General features: G+C 35.6%; 2 protein-coding genes across 2 annotated transcripts; both read right to left on the reverse strand.

The window, feature by feature from the left end:
• Window positions 1–5,173: 5,173 nt before the first annotated feature.
• Window positions 5,174–6,887, reverse strand: LOC110644068 (RHOMBOID-like protein 13). Its single transcript, XM_021796680.2, has one exon. It carries the CDS (start codon window positions 6,239–6,241, stop codon window positions 5,432–5,434), a length of 810 nt encoding a protein of 269 aa, XP_021652372.2. The 5' UTR covers window positions 6,242–6,887; the 3' UTR covers window positions 5,174–5,431.
• A 1,285-nt stretch (window positions 6,888–8,172) lies between these two features.
• On the reverse strand, window positions 8,173–9,342 carry LOC131183065 (uncharacterized mitochondrial protein AtMg00810-like). The gene is made up of 2 exons (XM_058152911.1): window positions 8,951–9,342; window positions 8,173–8,650 (listed from the first exon to the last, which is right to left on the reverse strand). The coding sequence occupies exons 1-2, from the start codon at window positions 9,340–9,342 to the stop codon at window positions 8,173–8,175; spliced, it is 870 nt and encodes a 289-aa protein (XP_058008894.1).
• Between the last annotated feature and the right edge of the window lie 6,418 nt (window positions 9,343–15,760).

Genomic DNA, 15,760 nt, shown 5'->3' on the forward strand with positions numbered 1-15,760 from the left:
GTCATCGATTCCATCCATATGATCATTTAGACTGTCATCCTCATCGATACACTGCCTTGGGCACTGAGGCTTGTTGGTGCTCTTGCAACATCTAGAACACTCAGCAGGACCATGCTTTTGCCATCATCAGTTGTGAATCCGCTGCATTTTTTTTTTTTAAAAAACTGAGTGAAACAAACGTGCAATTGAAGTTTTCGTTTTGTGCTCCTTCGTTTAATTTTTTGAAATTGATGCATCTTCAAAGTTCATTTTGTGTTAATTTGCTAGATTTTGTTGTATCCCCTAGATTATGAGCATTAGGCAAATTTGTCATACTAGACATTGATGGAAGGTTTTTTTTATATATTTTAAATTGCTATGGATTTTGACGGAGAGGTAGTGGGTGTTGATGGATGGGCTGCTGGGATTGCAAATTTACAAAACGATGCGGAGAGAGAGAGAGAGAGAGAGAGACGCACAACGTAAGAAAGCGAGGGCAAGGGAAAATAAGAGGCAAAATGCGAGAGATAAGGGATTAGGAGATAGAGAGATGTAAAAACAGAGACAGAATGACAGACTGCATTTCGTGATTTATAGAGAGATAAGAGGAGAAAGAATGCAACCTAAGTTGATAATTTTCTTTTAATACTGAATAGAATAGCATAGAGAGAAGATGACTGAACACTGAATTGAGATATGTTAAAATTTAGATCCCTCTCTTTCCAGTGAGCCTCTAATCCTCAGCTGCTAACTACATCTCTTGCAAGGGTTTCCCTGTTTTATAGAAGGAAACGAAAGAAAGACTTCAAAACCAGCCAATGTCCAGATCCAAGACTAGCATTGCTAATTATGTGTATGAGAGGAACCATAAAATAGTCCTACTTAATAATTTTTGTTCCAAACTATTGATATTAACAAGACATGGAAGCAGGACAGATCCATGACAATGAAATAACTGATGCAGGAAGGAAGTGGGATCAATTCATCTGACATGAATCATTTCACTCCGGATCAAGATAAATATGAACTTAGCTAGGGGGAACGACAATGAGTATTGAATTCTTGGCCAACTCATTTCCTCAATTTTCTTGCCAACTTCAATTGCTTTGCCAAACCTCAAAACATTATTAATTTTGAGGTTTCTCTCAAAGCACTATTAAGCCCAACAATTTTCAATGGTGTAATCCCTTGCTCTTTTCTGTAATTCTGTCTCTCTTTTTGGAAAAATTCACGAACTTCCCATGTCAATGTTTCAAGGACTTTAAAAAATTTTTACTCAGGCAAGGTGTCATCCATGGATCCACTCATAACTAAGTTTAAATAAGAGAATTCTGGCTGAAAACGAATGTATCCTTTCCAATAACAAATGATCAGAAGTAGGAACCAAAAGTCGCAAAAGCAAGGAAAGACACATACATAAACACGCCCAACCCCAATGTCAGGAAATGCCATACCCCTATTTCCCGAGTTTACTAAATTCAATTTGCAAGGTTTTGATATTGCCAAGATGAATTTCAACAACCGCTACACCCACAAATCATTTATTTATACAGTGTTGTTGTTGAATAACAAATAATTTAAGGGGAGGGGGGAGAGATAGAGAGAGAGAATTTAACAACAATACAGTAAAATCTAGCATAGAACACATATATTTGTGCTCGTAACATCTAGTGCAGTGTATATTTTAAACACTGAGTGCATTTTCTAACCATCTCTTCAAGGAACTAGAATAAATGAGGGGAAAAAACTCAGTGCCTTATGACTCACTCAGTAATCATAATGATGAATCATATATTGATCTAACAATATCCTCAACCTGTACTGTGAATGGGAAAGCATATGAGATGACTTGAGTGCAGAAAGCATGTCTTTTATATCTGTGTTTGTGGGTATGTGCGTGAGAGTGCATGCAGTCATGCACACTTTCAATATTATAGTATAGTCCCCTTATTTATCTAGAAAATTCACACGGGGCAAGTGCATCTTATATTCATTTATATTATTTCCGAAAATTTGTTTGAACAATATACCAGCTATTCAAAATCAAAACAATGAGATCAAAAAGAAAAAGAAAAACCTTGTTGGATTATAATTCTTGCCATCAAATGAATCCTTACATTTATGCTACATATATATATATATAATTATAATCTTATGTCTTTAAACCAATTATTCTTGAGGGTTTACTTTAGTTTATATTGTAGAAGCAGAAAATGTAGAGCTGTTAGAGTTACCAATTCATTAATCAAACACATATTTCGTAATGCAGGTCAAAAATTGATATTTAACTTATAGAATTTAATCCAAATCAAAATATTTAGAATTTAACTTAAAAATATTAATTCGAAGTAAACCAAAAATCTTTATGACCAATTATATAACTATATAATAAAGCACAAGTCACTGTAAATTACAAATTTGTAGGCCTCACCACCCCACCCCACCCCCACACCCCCCCCCCCCCCCAACCCCAAAAACCTTCCTACTATAACACTTTCATTTCCTCTTTTCACTTTCTCTTAAAGAGTAGAAATTTCCCTAAATTCCTGTCCAAGTCAGTGATTTCATTTTTCAATGCACATGACTTTCCCTATGTACACAACTAAAACTCAATTCTATTCCATCCACGTTGTTCATCGAGTCTACTCTGAACAACCCACCCTTTGTCAGATTATTGCCGCTATAATCATAAAAAGCTAATTTGTCAGGAGTCTCCCCATAATACCTTCCTTCCTCCTTTAACACTCCCACACCCCATGGTCCACACTTTATTCCTCTTTCCTTTCCTTTCTTTCATTTTCCTTCCTCAATCTCCCTCTCATGTGTTATTTCTCTTTCGCTCTTAGACTACATGCTCTCCCTACTTTCCTATATTCCAAGCACTCCTTACCTTTTTCTCCAAATCTCATGTCTGCTTCTCTTCCTCTATTCCCCTTCTTCTTCTTTCAACTGCGAAGACTTCTTCCAGCTTCATGAGGAACAATGGTGGCTTCACTAGGAGTAACAATGGCTCCTGAAAAAGCAGCAGTGCTCTTGTGAGCGTGAGCCATTCCTTAGCGAGATTAAAGCATTAAAGCTTTAAGTTCAAGATTTGGAGATGCGAATTTCTCTGTAGGAAGGGGATTTCTTGCTTTAGGCTTTGTTACAAGTCATGACATAGAAGAATCAGATTGTAAAGAATTTCGTCATGTGTGATCATCGATTCCATCCACATAATTATTCAGACTGTCATCCTCATCGATACACTGCCTTGGCCACTGAGGCTTGTTAGTGCTCTTGCAACATCTTCAACACTCAGCAGGACCATGCTGTTACCATCATCAATTGTGAATCCGCTGCATTTTTTTCAACTGAGCGAAACAAACGTGCAATTGAAGTTTTCATTTTGTGCTCCTTTGCTTAATTTTTTGAAATTGATGCATCTTCAAAGTTCATTTTGTGTTAATTTGCTAAATTTTGTTGTTGTCTCCCTTAGATTTTGAGCATTAGGCAAATTTGTTCTACTAGACATTGATGGAAGTTTTTTTTTTTTTTTTTTTGGGGTGGGCGGGGAAGATTGCTATGGATTTTGATGGAGAGGTAGTTGTGGGGGTATTGATGGATGGGTTGTTGGGATTGCAAATTTACAAACAATGGAGAAAGAGAGAGAGAGAGAGATGCACAATGTAAGAAAGCAAGGGCAAGGGAAAATAGGAGGCAAAATGTGAGAGATAAGGGATTAGGAGATAGAGAGATGTAAAATTTCAAAAAGGGTGAGAAATAAAAAAGAGCAGATGAAAAAACAGAGACAGAATGACAGAGACTGCATTTTGTGATTTATAGAGAAAGATAAAAGGAGAAAGAATGTAACCTAAGTTGATTAGAATAGCATAGAGAGAAGATGACTGAACATTGAATTGAGATATGTTAAAAATTTAGATCCCTCTCTCTCCTCTGAGCCTCTGATCCTCAGTTGACAACTACATCTCTTGCAAGGGTTTCTCCGTTTTATAGAAGGAAAACGAAAGAAAGATTTCAAAACCAGCCAATGTCCAGATTCAAGACTACCATTGCTAATTATGTGTATGAGAAGGACCATACAATAGTCCTGCTCAATAATTTTTGTTCCAAACTATTGACGTTAACAAGACACGGAAGCAGGACAGATCCATGACAATGAAATAACTGATGCAGGAAGGGAATGGGATTAATTCATCTGACGTGAATCATTTCAATCCGGATCAAGATAAATATGAACTTAACTAAGGGGAACGAGAATGAGTATTGAATTCTTGGCCAACTCATTTCCTCAATTTTCTTGCCAACTTCAATTGCTTTGCCAAATCTCAAAACATTATTAATTTTGAGGTTTCTGTCAAAGCACTATTAAGCCCAACAATTTTCAATGGTGTAATCCCTTACTCTTTTCTGTCTCTCTCTTTTTGGAAAAATTCACAAACCTCCCATGTCAATGTTTCAAGGACTTTAAAAAATTTTTACTCAGGCAAGGTGTCATCCATGGATCCACTGGCAGAAAACGAATGTGTCCTTTCCAACAACAAATGATCAGAAGTAGGAACCAAAAGTCGCAAAAGCAAGGAAAGAAACGCATAAATAAACATGCCCAACCTCAATGTCAAGAAATGCCATACCCTATTTCCTAAGTTTACTAAATTCAATTTGCAAGGTTTTGATATTGCCAAGATGAATTTCAACAACCGCTACACCCACAAATCATTTATTTATACAGTGTTGTTGTTGAATAACAATAATTTAAGGAGGGGGGGGGGAGAGAGAGAGAGAGAGAGAGAGAGAGAGAGAGAGAGAGAGAATTTAGCAACAATACAGTAAAATCTAGCATAGAACACACATACTTGTGCGTGTAACATCTAGTGCAGTGTATATTTTAAACACTGAACGCATTTTCTAACCATCTCTTCAAGGAACTAGAATAAATGAGGGCAAAAAACTCAGTGCCTTATGACTCACCCAGTAATCATAATGATGAATCATATATTGATCTAACAATATCCTCAACCTGTACTGTGAATGGGAAAGTATAGCTACAAGTAGCATATAAGATGACTTGAGTGCAGAAAGCATGTCTTTTATATCTGTGTTTTTGGGTATGTGTGTGAGAGTGCATGCAGTCATGCAAACTTTCAATACTATAGTATAGTCCCCTTATTTATCTAGAAAATTCACACAGGGCAAGTATATCTTATATTCATTTATATTATTTCTGGAAATTTGTTTGAACAATATGCCAGCTATTCAAAATCAAAACAATGAGATCAAAAAGACCAAGGAATCTGAAAAGGGAATTAATGAAGTATCTGCACTACAACAGACAAACCATAGGGGGGGTGACAACTGATAACCTAGCAAACCACTCAGGTCAAAAACATACATCCTATGGGAAGGAACTTCATGAAGTCAAGACAATTCTAAGAAATAAGATCATTACCAGAGTTTAAACAACTTCAACACCTTCAAGTGGTAATGCACTCATCTGCAAGGTTCTACCATTCCCAAGAAATCGTACAGAAGGCAATGAAGGATCCGTAACAGATTCAATCTCAAGAAAGTTAAAATCATATGCACCAGATCGCTTCAAACTGAACATAAAAATGACGACAATCCATCCCAGCATTGAGATTGCCCAGAAATTGTTCATCCCATGAATCAAACCCCATGCAATACTATACCCAACAATAATTCCTGATAAATGACCAAGAAAACTTGCTTGTGGAACAATAATTGACGTAAAAATTAATGACTCAAAAGGTGCAAAGCTGATGGGTAGCGAAAGAAATCCAAAAAGATCCAACTTTGAGGAGGGTTGCTTCACGGAAAGAATTGTCATCCACCCAAAAACAACACAAGAATAACCAACAGCTGTCACTCTACGAAAGTAATCTACCTTGAATCTTTGTATCAATATATGGTACATTCCCAATACTAATAACCCAGACAAGACGACTAGCACAAGTGTGTATTGAAGATAATATGCCACACCAAGGCCCATGTGCCCCAACTGTTCTACTACACCAAGACTCCACAGTGCGCTCATATTGAAAGCAAGATGAAGAACACTAATATGTGAAAAAGCTGAAGTGATTATCCTCCAATGGTGCCCTTCAATGGCAGTTTCATAACTTAAACCCACATGGGAGTACCCAATGTTTTTCTTCTGTATATAGAACCATATGGCACTGCATATCCCTATTATACAACTAGTAGCCGGTTTTTCCATGATCTCATAGAACAATGGCTTCCCCATCTGCAACAAACCTTTGGACTCTTCTCTCTAAAATGTTCCAAATCCCACTTTTTACTTGAAGCCGAGTTATCAGAACATTCAATGATAAAAATACCACAGCAACTTTCCCTCCACAGAATTATACACTACAGCTCCATTTAACTCAAACAATCATGGAATTTCCTTAAAAACCCAGAATTTCATCAGAAAAGTACAAAATCCAACTCAAATCTCACCAATTTCAAGAGACCCAGATAAAAACAACCCCAACCCAAAACTGCTAAATTATACACATTAGATCATCAAGCCAGGAACAAACCTCGAGAATCAAACTACAAGTTCTCTATTTCAGTAAATCAAGAGAAAGTGCCTGAAATTCTATCTACAAGAATGAAAATCTTAATGGAACTAAGATCTGAGATTTGAATATCGAGAACGAGAAGGCAAAAAAAAAAAAGGTGTTGGCAATTAGGGTTTAGAGTGATGAAGAATTAGGAGTTTAAGGCTCTAAAGAGAAATGGGTTTGTTACCTGGCGCAGCAAATCGATTTGGAGTTCCTCTGTTAGCATCGTGGTTTTTCTGGGAGTTTCTATGCATAAAAATCGGATGTGAAATTTATACGCAGCAGTTCAAACCCCCGATAAAAGTGGCAAGCAGTTTAAAAAGATTTTGAATTTATAAATGTAGATTTTATCAATGACTTGATTTTTCGACATTTTACTAAAATATATTATGCAATTATCAAGTAAATAGATTGGGGTAAGGCTCTAAATTAACTTTTTCAGGTGAGGATATGCTTTTAATTGTTAAATTAAGAGAATGTTTAATTTAATTTATGAAATCAGTTTTAGATAAATTTAAATTTATAAATATTTAATATTTTAAATAATTATATATTTAATTAAAATATTTATAAATAATTAATTAGTAAAAAATAACTTATAATATATTTATTATTAAATAATTTAAAAAATATTAAATGAGTTTTATGATAAAATTTTAAAAATTAAATAAAAATAATATAATAAAATATTCAGTTAAATTAACTTATAAAAATAAAATTTATAAGTATTAAAATAAAAAGTTAAGTCTCTTAATTATTTTATTTTATTTTATTTTTTTTTATATTTATAAACTCAATTTATAAGCTTAATAATTGTTATAAATAAATAAATTTATCTATTTTTAAAGTTTATAAGTTAATTTAAACACCCTCCAAGCCAAACTAAGTAGGATGAGTGTATAAAAAATAATAAATAAAAAGTTAAATTATTTATGATCTCGAGTTTTAATAAAAATTATAATTAAAATTTTATTTTCAATTTAAAATAATTCAATCTCTTAATTTTTACTGAGTTAAAAATACCTTCATTCTATTAAAAATTGACAAATTTATCACTAGTTAAAATTTTATATATATGTATACACGTAGAAAACAGAGAATTTGAAAATTTTTCTTTTATATTTCTTCATGATAAAATGATTTATAAGTATTCTAATTTATATACAAAGGCTATTACTAACTAGGAAATTAATAATAGCCAATAAATACAATTATTCTTAATTATATTCTAATTTACAGCTAATTTACACTGATTAAAGGATGTACGCTAATTTAGGGATTCTAACATTTCCCCTCAAGTTGGTTCATGTATGTTGCACATACCCAACTTGCAAACTATGGTATGAAACACTTTACAACTTAATCCCTTAGTGAACACATCAGCTAACTGGTCTTTCGATCCTACGTAAGAGATACTTAAGGAACCATTAACAACTTTTTCTTTTATGAAGTGTCTGTCAATCTCTATATGTTTGGTCCGATCATGTTGAACTAGATTGTGAACTATACTGATGGCAGCTTTGTTATCACAGAACAGGGACAAACCACTAGTTTCCACCAATTTTAATTCCTCCATCAACTCTCGTAACTACAATAGTTCACAAATACCTTAAGCCATTACTCTAAACTCAATCTCTGTACTGGATCTAGCTGTCACATTTTGCTTTTTGCTTCTCCAAGTGACTAGATTACTACCAACAAAAGTACAGTAACCAGATGTCGATCTCCTATCATCAAGAGATCCACCCAAATCTGCATTTGTAAATGCCTTAATCTGAAGATGGACATACTTTGAGAAAAGAAGTCCTTTCCCAGCTACAGATTTCAAGTATCGCAAGATGCAAAAAATAGCCTCCAAATGAGGTTCACAAGGATCATGCACATACTGACTCACTAGACCCACTGTATATGCTATATCTAGTCTGGTATGCGAAAGGTAAATCAGTCTACCAACCAACCTCTGATATCTCCCAATATCCACGGATCCCCCAACTCCTGTTTGCAATTTGTGATTTGCCTCAATGGGAGACTCTGCTGGTTTGCAACCTAGCATTCCTATTTCCTCCAACAGATCTGGTATGTACTTCCTTTGAGAAATAAAGATTCATTTATCTGATATGGCAACCTCTATTCCAAGAAAGTACTTTAGCCTTCCCAAATCTTTAATTTCAAACTCCTGTGCTAGTTGTTCCTTCAGATGAATCATTTCTTCCCTATCATCACTACTTACCACAATATCATCCACATAGACAATAAGCAGAGTGATTTTACCGGTATAGTATTTTATAAATAAGGTGTGATCAATATTACTTTGGCAGTTTCCAAAAGAAACCATAGCCTTACTAAACTTGTCAAACTATGCCTTAGGTGACTGTTTTAAACCATACAGTGCTTTCTTTAATCTGTAAACTTTTCCTTTGGTCTTCCCATTCTCAAACCCGAGAGGGATTTTCATATATACTTCTTCTTCCAAATCACCATGTAGAAAGGTATTTTTTACATCAAACTGCTGTAAATCCCACTCAAGATTTACTGCACATGATAGTAAAATTCTGATGGTATTCATTTTAGCAACAAGAGCAAACGTTTCCTGGTAATCTACCCCATACATCTGTGTGAAGCCTTTTGCTACCAGCCTAGCCTTATACCTTTCAATTGAACCATCTGGTCTATGTTTCACAGTGAACACCCACTTGCATCCAACTGGTTTTTCCCCCATTGGAAGAGTAATAAGTTCCCATGTCTTATTCTTTGCTAGAGCTTTCATCTCCTCTACCATGGCTGCCTTCCATTTTTTATCAAGACATGTTTTCTTTCAATCTTGTGGGACAGAAACAGAGGAAACAGACAATAGAAAGGCTCTATAGGATGGAAACAAAGAATCATAGGAAATGAAGTTAGAGATGGGATGTTTAGTACAGGTTCTAACGCATTTTCTGAGAGCAATAGGAATATCAATATCATTATTAGAAGAAGGAAGAGTAGACTGAGAATTAAAATTAGACTCTTCAGGAACCAAAGGAGACTCATCACATACCTCAGGATGTTCAGGAATCGAATCTAGAGATTCTGGTTGATCAGCAGTCTCCTGCTCGATGGCTATATCTGTCTTGTTTCGCCGAGTATAGATTCTCCAATCTGGTCCATTCAATCTCCCTCAAGATTTAGGTGACTCCCCCTGAGTATCATTATTAGGTATAGGCTTTAGACCCAGATTTTCCCTTTGAAGTCAAAAGTTGGGAGAGCACAATGAAGAAGGGAAAGACACCTCTTCTTCCTTTCTATGCTCCCCCTGAAGAGGTGGATGGAAATAAGATTCAGATTCCCTAAAGGTAACATCCATGCTCACAAAATATTTCCGTGTAGGAGGGTGGTAACACTTATACCCCTTCTGAGTACTAGAATAACCAACAAAGATACACTTGATGACTCGAAGTTCTAACTTCCCCCTATTAGGCTGATGAACAAGGCAAACACAACCAAAGATTTTTGGAGGAACAAGATATGAATTTTTACCTTGCAAAACCTCTAAAGGACCCTTAAACTCTAAAGTCCAGAGTGACATCCTATTAATAAGATATGCAGCAGAAAGAATTGCACCCTCTCAATAAGGTTTGGGAATATTCATTGTAAACATAAGAGACCAAGCAACCTCAAGTAAATCTCTATTTTTTTCTCTCAGACACTCCATTTTGAGCACTAGTGTTAACACAACTAGTCTGATGCAAAATTCCGTGTGACTTCAAATATTCTTGAAAAACTCTATTCATATACTCTGTGCCATTATCAATTCTCAATATTTTAGCATGAGCATCAAACTGGGTGCTAATCATTTTATGAAACTGCTAAAAACATGAAAATACTTCGTTTTTCCCTTTCATTAGATATACCCAAGTTAACCTACTACAACAATCAATAAAGGTCACAAACCATCTATAAGCTGATAAAGACATAGTTTGAGTAGGCCCCCACACATCAAAATGGATAGTCATAAAAGGAACTGAAGCCTTATTATTTATTGCAGGATAAGTTTGTCTAGTATGTTTGGCAAAATCATAAGCATCACATACTAACAATTCAGTTTTGCATTGCTTAAACAAAACAGGATAAAGTTTCTTTAAAGCAGTAAATGAAGGATGTCCAAGTCTCCTATGCCATTGAATAATTTCTTCCTCAACACCCATAGGCTGTCCCAACATGGCCTGATCAACACAATCATTCAATAGATATAACCCATCTTGCAGTCTACCACTGCCAATCGTTCTCCCTATTATCAACTCCTGAAACACACAGTGAGTGGGAAAAAATTCAATTTTACAGTTGAGAGCTTTTGTGATAGAACTCATAGACAAAAGGTTAATAGGAAAGCTAGGCACATGTAAGATAGAACTAAGACTTATGGTAGGAGTGCATTTAATAGAACCTATTCTAGAAACATTAGATAAGGATCCATCCACAATGCGGACTTTTTCTTTGCCTGAACATGGAGAATAGGATATGAATTTATTCGAAGAGCCTGTCATATGTTTGTTTGCTCCAGAATCTAAAACCCAAAATGAATTATTATGATTGGCAAGAAAAGCATTACCTGAGTTGACGAAGTTAAAAGAGGCAACTGTAGTGGATTATGATTCAAGCTGTGATAGGAATCGTCTCAGAGTTTGTACCTCTTCATTGGAAAACATCCCAGTGATAGCAGTATCTTTAGAAACACTCACAACCTCAGATACATTTTCTTGTGATCTAGCAGAGCCCATCCTTTTTCCTTCACGCCCTTTAGTTGGGCGGCCGTGCAACTTCCAACATTATTCTTTGGTGTGCCGAGATTTCTCACAGTAGTCACAATGCAGTGATCCTTATCTGATGGACCATATGACTGTTCTCGTAAGGAGTTAGCAGCGAGCCCAGCCTTATCAACAGCTGTAGAATTGATCATAACACTCCTTCTGCTCTCCTCCTGCTGAACATAAGAGTATGTCTGCCTTAAGGTGAGCAAAGGATCCTTACCAAGCACTTTGACCCAAATCTGATCATACTCCACATTTAGCCCAACAAGAAAATCATATATGTGCTCATTCTCAACTAATTTCTGGAACTTAACTACATCAGCCAGACATGAAGCCTGAAAGTCCTAATAGAAATCCAACTCTTGCCATAAACCACTCAGTTCTGCATAATACTGAGCAATAGTCAACTCACCTTATTTCATTCCATGAACCTTATTCTTAAGCTCATAAATTTGTGCATCATTCCCAACTTGAGAATAAGTATGAGAAACAGCACTCCAAATGCTAGCGGCACTGTCCAACAGTAAATACCCATGAGCTATTTGAGGTTGTATAGAATTAATGAGCCATGACATTACAAGAGAGTTCTCCGACTCCCACTGGCTGCAGGTAGAACTAGTACTTTCTAGCTTTTTTCTATCTCCAATGATATACCCCTACACTCCTCTAGCCTGAATGAACAGTAGACAAGATCTAGACCATGCCAAATAATTAGTTCCATCCAACTTTACAGGACTAATTTGTAAAGAGGGATTATCACCAACAAATCCAGCCTTTGTTTCAGAGGCTTTCTTCTTTTCATCAGTCATTTTTCAATTAAAAAAATAGGTACTGAGACAAAAAGCAAGAAACTGGACAATGGAAGGTACCCAAAAAAATAAATGTGCAAACTAGGTGTGGAAACAAGTTGGTCAGAGGCACGCCGGATAGGGAAGGTCATCGGCAAGAGGCGCTGTCGGAGAAATCACCAAAAAAAAGGCTGCATGCGCTGGCGCATGAAGAATGATGCGAGATTTCTGGAGGCTCATGAGCTCACGCGCTTCACCGGACGGCAGCGGGACTCCGGGCATAGGCCTATCGGCTGGTGTCCTTCCTCCTCAAGTGGGTGGTGACAGTCACCTCCCTTCCTAGAATGACGTAAAAGCTTGACCCAAAAAAAAATTACCCAGAACTACACTGTTCATGCTAATAAATTTTGGCACTGCTCTGATACCATGTAGAAAACAGAGAATTTGGAAATTTTTCTTTTATATTTCTTCATATTAAAATGATTTACAAGTATTCTAATTTATATACAAAGGCTAGGACTAACTAGGAAACTAATAATAGCCAATAAATATAATGATTCCTAATTATATTCTAATTTACAGCTAATTTACACTGATTAAAGGATTTACACTAATTGAGGGATTCTAACAATATAGATATATATTTATATATATTTTATATTTATATTTCAAAATTGTCCTTGCATTTACTACCCTCCTTTCCCTATCTCCTCTCACAAAGCCAGCTCCACCATCTATGGGGTAAATTTCACACGAAGTCCTTGGAGTTTATATACATATATATATATATATATATATATATATATATATATATATATATATATATATATATATATATATATATATATATATATATATATATATATATATATTATATTTATATTTCAAAATTGTTCTTGCACTTACTACCCTCCTTTCCCTATCTCCTCTCACAAAGCCAGCTCCACCATCTATGGGGTAAATTTCACACGAAGTCCTTGAAGTTTAGTTGTTATTTCATTAATGTCCTTGAATTTCAATTTGTATCACAAAAATCCTCAAACTTCAATTTAGCAATACATAAAGTCCCCAAGACCTTTTTCCAATAGAATCTCAGGTAAAATGCTGACATGTGTGTACCACGCTGGATTTATGAAAAAAAAAAATATATTTCTTCCAGCTAGGTACAACCCCCTCCCTCTCTCTTGCCGTATCTTTGGCAAATGAATAGGAGAGACATTTAAAAAGCCAATGGTTTTATCTTTCATCACGTGACAACTGCAATTTTCGATTTTAGGTTCTGTCCCATTTTATCAATTTCATTTCATTTTCATCTCCGATTCATTTTCATCTTCTTTCTTGTCTTTTTTCTGTAAACCCACACCCTAAGATATAGAGTGAGATAAAAGATTTAAAGTGAACACAATGGAGGGAATCGAAATTGCGAGATAGTGACATAATCGAAAAAGGTAAACATTTTACTATTGGTAAAACTTTTTCTCGCTTGAGTTCAATGCTTATATCACTATAACTGATATTCTGCCAACATTGATGAAGGAATAAAAAGAAGGGACCACTAGAGCATAGTGTGTAGAAGAAAAGAAAGAGTTTGGCAGATTTGAGAAAGACAATTGTAGACCCTCACATGTGTTACTAAATGTAACACCCCTATGTTCGGTAGTGCGTTCTACTGTTCCGGTGACCAGTGTTGTCCGGACAGCTAGGATGCCTAGAACTACACTTCGATATGAGTGAGGAGATATAAATTAATGAAATACAAGAAAAGAAAATACAAGAAAAATAAAGGAAAAATAATAGTAAAAAAATGTAATCAAGTTAAGCGAGCCGAGAACCCTAGAGATGGGTGATCGCACCGGGAAGTCACGGCGTGGATCGTTGACTAGCCCTGGACCGCGGGGAACTCTGGAAAATATTTTTAGGACTTAAATAGACACCTATTGAAGTATAAATACCATTAGAAATATCAAAGAAAAATTAATTAATTAGTACAAAGAAAAGTGAGAAATCGAAAAACGGACAAAACCCAGTGTTACCAAAAAATCTGGAATGCAACCCGAACAGGGGCATTGTGGTCATTTGACACCCCGAGTTGTCTTTTGACCTAAATTTCCATTAAAAATACATGATATTACACTTGGAAAATATAATGAAAAATTAAATTAGTGGTACCTAATGTAAATAGCAAAAATGAGGAGTTAAATGTGGGAAAATAAAAGTTAAGATTAAACTAATATTAAATTAAGCTTAGTACTCCACTCACCCATCAAAGTGGACCACTAACTCATCATCTTGGGCAGAATACACATCTTCATCTTCAACCTTAGAACCAGCAGAAAATTGCTCCCAAAAAACTCTATTGACACATGGTTTGAAGCTCCATGCATGTGAGATTCAAGCTACTTTCTTGGCACTTTCCTTCATTAAAGATTGTCCATACACCTTGGGTAGTAGATAGGCAACAAGAAGACCAAGTTTTGGAGAGGTTTTGAAGAGTTTCCAAAGTGGTAAGTTTGTGTTTTTGGTTAGTGCTTCATTAAAGTTAGTAAGAATGTTTTGGCAGCCATGGAAACTCCTTAAGGGCAGTTTATTCTTGCTTGTAAATGGTAGATTAAAGGGTTGATTATGTGTTTATATGTATAGGAATAAATTGGGTGATGCATACTAAGTATATTGTGAATGTGTACTTGAATTTGGAAGCTTGGAAATTAATGGAATGTGATGTATGAATCGGCAGCTTGAATGGTGAACCATAAAAATGTTATTTCATGTTTGGTTTATGGAATATTAATATTAAATTGTGGTACTTGTTATGGTAGCTTGTGTATATGAATGAAGGTGTGAGGTTGGACATGTAAATGAGCTAGGTTAGGTGATTGAATTGTTTGTAATTTGAGCTTGAAAAAAATTCTGCACTATATGGTGCATGTTGAGTGTGATTATAAGCTACCAAAATGACCAACAATATATTGTGAAATGTGTTTAGGTTAGGGTACAAACCAGAATTGGCATGAATGTGTAGTTTGGTAAGTGTTAAAAGTGACCTTTGATGAGTAATGAACAAAATGCAATGGGGCAGTCTAGGTTTTGGGCCTAGAACCTTAAGTGTGTGGCTCCAATTGGTATGAGACCAATTGGAGGTGAAACTAGGCACAAAATGTGCCAACTTTCATGGAGGAAGCTTACCAAAATTCTGCTTGTAAGGTAACTTGAAAAGTGACCAAATCCGGATTAGTGCAATTAAGGCCTGAAAATTGACCATTTGGGCAGCAGTTAGTGTTTTGGCCATAACTCACTCAAAACAGGTCCAATTGACCTGAAATTTTGACCATGAATAGTTAAGACATATATCTACAAGTCTTATGAAGACACCAAAGCCCAGAAATGACCATAAGCAAGTCAAACAGCTTGCACAAGTTCGGGTCCAAAAACTGGCCGAACCTAAAATGACCTAAAATGACATAAAGTGACCAATTTTGATGCATTTTGACCAGCAATAGTAAAATGACCATAACTTGGTCTACATAACTCAGAATGACCTAAAAGTTTGTAGTTTTGGCCGAAACCCGAAAACCGAGGGAACTAGGTCGTCCGGCTAGGTCAAACTAGTATCTCGGAATCCAGC

The sequence above is a fragment of the Hevea brasiliensis genome, chromosome 1 (genome assembly GCF_030052815.1).
Source record: "Hevea brasiliensis isolate MT/VB/25A 57/8 chromosome 1, ASM3005281v1, whole genome shotgun sequence".
Classification (NCBI taxonomy): Eukaryota; Viridiplantae; Streptophyta; class Magnoliopsida; order Malpighiales; family Euphorbiaceae; genus Hevea; species Hevea brasiliensis.